The 5,875-nt window shown below is 39.7% G+C and overlaps 1 protein-coding gene across 3 annotated transcripts in view; it reads left to right on the forward strand.

The window, feature by feature from the left end:
- The window catches only part of VAMP7 (vesicle associated membrane protein 7), a 68,781-nt gene extending 67,682 nt beyond the window's left edge, over positions 1–1,099 (forward strand). The window contains exon 8 of one of the 3 annotated variants that reach the window (XM_007462408.1): positions 205–1,099. In XM_007462408.1, the coding sequence (XP_007462470.1) occupies positions 205–273 (69 nt within the window). In that variant the 3' untranslated portion in view covers positions 274–1,099. The remainder of the gene's footprint in view (positions 1–204) is intronic. The other 2 variants (XM_007462409.1, XM_007462410.1) reach the window with 2 other exon arrangements.
- Positions 1,100–5,875: the final 4,776 nt, after the last annotated feature.

Genomic DNA, 5,875 nt, shown 5'->3' on the forward strand with positions numbered 1-5,875 from the left:
AGTGGAATTCAAGTAGATGTGGGTTATATCAAAAAAGATCATTTTAATTCCACTTCTGTCTTTGAAAATACTTGATTAGTGTATTGTATTATTAAACAACTCCTACTCTAATGGAACCAATATTTGTTCATCAGTCTTTATATATTATTTAGGAGCCTGTGATAGATTCAAGAAAATAAAATTGCCTTCTCTGCCCCTCCCCAGGTATTCATCTATATTATTGTGTCACCACTCTGTGGTGGATTTACATGGCCAAGCTGTGTGAAGAAATAAAAAAGTTATCATTAACCAAGGATACGAGAGAACAAAGAGTTAAAAGCAATCCGTGTGATTCAAGCCTTTTAATACTGACAGATGGTGTCTGCCAGTCTCTTCAACCCTCCTTTCTCTTTTTTTAATATTCTTCTATGCCTCCAGATTTATCTTTGTCCTATCAACCAGTTTATTCCAGTGCACTTCAGACTGAACCATTTATTGCAGCAGTAGCCTTAAAAAGGCATTTTGTTTCTTTGGTTTGTTAACTAGTGTCATCTACTTATAGATACTTTTTTGTTTATAACTGCACAAAGCTATCACCAAGGTAGAAACCACCTGTCTTATGAGCTGTCTACTGAAATTATGGATGACCTTTGTGCACACAAAAGTTTAAGAGACAGTATTGCTAACATCTCGTCTTAATGTCTTTTGATTTTGAAGGGTTTTAAGTGCTTAAAAATAAAATACATGGAAAATTGTTGTTATTTGAGGAATTGTAATTAATTGTTGGTGTTTCTAGGAGCCCAAGCAGGTAAACTATTAAACATTTTATCTCAGTCAGATGGGGAACGTTTTGCTAGCCTGTTAGAAGCAAACAGAATTATCCTTGTCTGCCTGTTATTAACTTTTAGGAAGAAAGTTTTGATCATTCACAAACCTCGCAGAGCTTGATAGCCTCTGTTTCCCCATTGCAGTTGATTTGAGAAGACGGTGGTTTAAATATTGTTGAAGGTTGTGGTTTTTTACATATTCCTTTTCCTTTGGTGGGTATTTAGGGCAATTGTGTAGATAATAGAATGGGTAGTGGAGGGAGTGGGGAGACACATTCCTCTGGCTCACCAAAGAAAAAGAAGAGAACCACAGTGGAAAAGCCCAAACTAAATATAGTCAGCAATCAACTCCAGGGTTTGGGTTTGACTGGTGTTGAATAGTAGTTTGAGCATCCTTTGTGGTTTAGTAAGTTCTTTAATCTGCCTAGTTTTGAAGAATTCTTTTGGGCAACTTGAGAGTAGACAGTATGGTACATAGAAACAGTACAAGACATTTTAGCTAACATCCATGTAACTGCAGTGTGAAATAACTGGAGTGTAATCATACTGCTTTGGCTACTCTGGCATCTGTTAGCTAGTGTGTACTCTTGGTGTGTATCTGAAAGGACAGCATTTGCTGCTGTAGATCTAATTGCATTTATTTATCAATAAATGCCAGTAAGTGGAAATTATATTACATTTGACTATTTTCCCAGTGAAAGAACAAATTGGTCTGTAAAACCTAGTCACCTTTTTAGCCTAATCATGTGCCTTGAATATTTATGTGTCACATAATCTGGCACCTGCTACCTGTTCTTCCATCTATATACCTTTCAATTCATGCTGATTCGTTTATTTGACATATTTGCAACCCCTTGGGACTCTTTTCCTGGTGATCATGTATAGTGAAAATGTTTTTTCAGTCCTCTTTATCAACACTAATGCCTTTTAATTACATCAGCATTTCCTATTGGAAAACACATTTGTTCCATGAAAACATTTGGCATTCCTTAATAATAATTTCCAAATGTCTTTAATCCAAAGAAAAAGACTTAAAGCTTATTTCCCTTTCTTATACACACCGGAATAAAAATGATGTGCATGTTTTAGGGATAAATTACTTAACCATCCCTTGATCTATTTATGTATAAGAATGCTTTTTAAAGCACATATCTTGTTTTAAATGATGCACAAACTGAAGGCATTAATAAAATGTAAGAGTAATACAATGAGTTGCTTGTTTTAGAGTTTCTTCCTGCAGTCTTATATCTTCTGATGACATTTTGCCACAGTTTACAGAACAAAAGTATTTTACTTATGCTGAAAATACATTTAAAAGTGTGACCTGGAGCCTTACAGTAAAGAGCTATAGCACTGTCTCAGGTGTATAAAATTTCTTCAAAACCAAAAGACACAAAAGAAGTTTAAAAAGTATGTAGGTCATACCAAAAACAATGAAAGATCATGAAATGAACACACAGCCTCTACAGCCATCATCCTGAGACCATGGTTGAGACAGAACAGGAAAAGAACCCCAAGGGATTGTAATCCAGTTCAACACAACTGACTGGTTCTGAAATAGATGGCTCAAAGGAAGGCATTTGAGGGTGAGAGAGAATAATTTGTTGGAGCAAAACAGGTTTAGGTAAAGAAAAAAAGAAATAAGAGTGGCAAAGATGAAATGTACAAAAACTGGGCCACAACGAAACAATAATCTGTCACTTTGGGCCTTTGAACCTAGGTAACTGAAGTCAAGAATGGTAGAATATGTTTCTGTACAAATGCTAGAGCAACTCAAAAACAGCCCATTTAACTCTCCCCAGGCCTCCTCCAGGTTTCAACTGAAGTGTGCATTCCCTAACCAGACAGAGGGGGAATAAAAGGCTATTTGGTTGTTATGAACAAAGAAAGAAGTGGTAAAAGCTAATTATTTCTCTTTACTTCGAACCCTTGGCCACAAGGTCAAATAGTGTCACAGTCCCTAAGTTTCCTTCAGAATAGATGGATATGGCTTCCATCAGATAATGATTCTTCCTTGCTTAACTCTGCTTTCCCAGCCTCAAGAAATTGGGTTGCTTCCCTGGATATCTTAATGAGATTGATATAACAACAGAAATAGCAGCCCTAGACCCTCCTACAGTGTTTTACATTAGAAGCAGATCTGTTTCTGACTGCTACATCTTTTAAAAAATAATAAATGGGGTAGAGTGGTGGTGGTGGTGGTGGTTAACCTATGATTCAGTTTGAATTCAATGAGTAAAACAGAGCTAACACAAGTATTACAGAAACAAGGAGTTTAATACTGTCTTCAAGCTTATACAGGTGTATGACAAAGTAGGAAGAGAAAGTCTGGAAGGGAGTTGCCAGGGGATCAGAGGAACAGTCCTAAGCATTTCCACTTAAAGTGCTAGTGCTGTTGAACAGGTTGGAGCTTGTTGGAAAACCTGAGAATCCCTACATGTCTGTTTGCCAAAATAGGTGTGTGACAAGAGTTGTGTGGAAAAGAAGCCACAGGCTCAGTAAACCTGATGCCAAGTACCCAATTGTGTCCCCAGTTGGTCAGCAGGGCCAGTAGTCAAGAGGATGAGCTGGATGCAGAGTGGAGGAGATAGAGAAAAAGCTAGGGTATGTCAGGCACCTTAGCGTCTTCATGTCTGACTGCCCTGACCTTCAAAGAGTATTGGCCTCCACTTTCCTTCTGCTTTCCAAGTCTTACGTGAGTTCATTTCACTGGCAAAACAATTTTAAAAGCATATAGGGAAAGGAATTTTAATGAAATTCCCAGCTTCTAGCAAGAACAGTGGTGCCAGTCTAGCACAGTCAAGTTCTTCCTATATTCATTTTTAAGATCAACTGCTTCATCTTATGGAGAAAGACCATTTGGGACGTTAAAGCATTCTTTTGGTCAAGGTACATTGTACAAAATTATTTTGGATGTGTGTTGTTTATTAAAACAAAACGTCTAAATTCAAAATATGTTGTGACTTGTTACATCTCTTCCAAAAAGAATAACTGTGAAAGAAAATTCATATGCACAGGTTGACACCCTGATTTACTTGTTTTTTATTTGCATTCCAATTTGAGCCAGCATAAAGAAAAGTTTAAAGCCTCATGCACAGAGAGAGAACATTAAATTCAGTAATACCCCTTACAGACTTCACTTCTGGCCAAGATAGAGTAACAGTGACTGTATTTACCCTCCCACCTGAAATAACCCAGTAAAGGACAAAATATTTGAAACAACTGTTTTTAAGACACTGGACTCCAGGCAATGAAGGGCAGTGATATTTCAAAGAGGTGGACCCAATTATTGCCCCAGCTTATTATGTTGAGAGAGTATCCAGGCTACAATGGAGTGAGAAGGAACCCAGGAAGAGCCTGGAAGATTCCCTAAGTTGACACATGACAGATACCCAGAGATGTTTGCAGGGCAGGGCATGGTACTAAAAATGAGACAGTTGCAGAGAGAGGACTCTAGAGATCTGAGGAAACTACCCAATGGCAGGGAAAGAACCACCCAAAGACTAGAAGGAAGAATATCCTACACCCACACAGGGCTAGGAATAACCCTACAGACAGGAGATAGACAGGAAAACCTCATGAGTCACAGGGTATTGGGTAGAGTACTCAGAAGGGTCTTGCATAGACCAGGGTTTCTCAATCTTGGCACTGTTGGCCTTTGGGGCCGGATGTTCTTTGAGACTGTCCTGTGCATTGTGGGATGTTTAGCAGCATCCCTGACCTCAACCCACTGGATGCCAGGAGCACCCTCTCCAACTGTGACAACTACGAATGTCCCAAATGTTCCTGCAAAGTTGGGGTGGGGAACAAAATCAACCTTGGTTAAGAACCACTGGCCTAGGGCTTCCCTGGTGGCACAGTGGTTGAGAGTCCGCCTGCCGATGCAGGGGACACGGGTTCATGCCCTGGTCTGGGAGGATCCCACATGCCACGGAGCGGCTGGGCCCGTGAGCCATGGCTGCTGAGCCTGTGCGTCCGGAGCCTGTGCTCCGCAACGGGAGAGGCCACAACAGTGAGAGGCCCGCGTAACGCAAAAAAAAAAAAAAAAAGAACCACTGGCCTAGACTTAACAGTCTCACCCAGGATAATAAATCTTAAAATCCAGACCTTAGAAGCTGTTTCCAAGTAACTGTCCTAGAACAAAGCTTAAGCACATATTTGCGGGAATATAAACAAGGTAAAAGAGTGTTGGGCAGGGCAGCAAATAAGAAATTACCAGTCACACAAAGAAGCAGAAAATATGACCAATAATAAGGGAAAAGCCATTCAATTAAAATAAATGTGGAACTGATACAGATGTTAGAATTACCAAAGACATAAAAAGTTGTTAATATTATATTTCATATGTTCCAAAAGGTAAGTAAAGATATGGAATTTGAAAAGGCCCATTGAATTTTTAGAGATGAAGGCTAGATTTTCTGAGATAAAAAATACACTGGGGCCTCCCTGGTGGCGCAGTGGTTGAGAGTCCGCCTGCCGATGCGGGGGATACGGGTTCGTGCCCCGGTCTGGGAGGATCCCACATGCCGCGTAGCGGCTGGGCCCGTGAGCCGCGTAGCGGCTGGGCCTGTGAGCCGTGGCCGCTGAGCTTGCGCGTCCGGCAACGGGAAAGGCCACGACAGTGAGAGGCCCACATATCGCAAAAAAAAAAAAAAAAAAATACACTGGATAGAATTAGTGACAGCATAGACGTTTCAGAAGAAAAGATTATTGACCTTGAAGACATAGCAATACAAACTATCCAAATGAAACATACCAGTTAAATGCATTGTTAAATGTCAAAATGAATTTTAAAAAAGGAAGAGTCAACTCTAAATGCCTATAAGAAACTCACTTTAAACATTAATGGGTTAAAGTAAAAACATGGAACAATATACATGCTGACACCAATCAAGAAAATTGGAATGGCTATTGTAATATCAGATGAAGTAGATTTCAGAGCAAAGAGTATCCAGGGATAAAGGAGTTTATGTGTCAATTCATCAGGGGTCAGGGTATAGGGATTAATATTGGGGGATAGGTTTGGGGCCACCTCTAACTGCAGCCCTATAATATGGGGAAAAAAATAA

This window comes from Lipotes vexillifer, unplaced genomic scaffold, assembly GCF_000442215.2.
Source record: "Lipotes vexillifer unplaced genomic scaffold, Lipotes_vexillifer_v1.1 scaffold115, whole genome shotgun sequence".
NCBI lineage: Eukaryota > Metazoa > Chordata > Mammalia > Artiodactyla > Lipotidae > Lipotes > Lipotes vexillifer.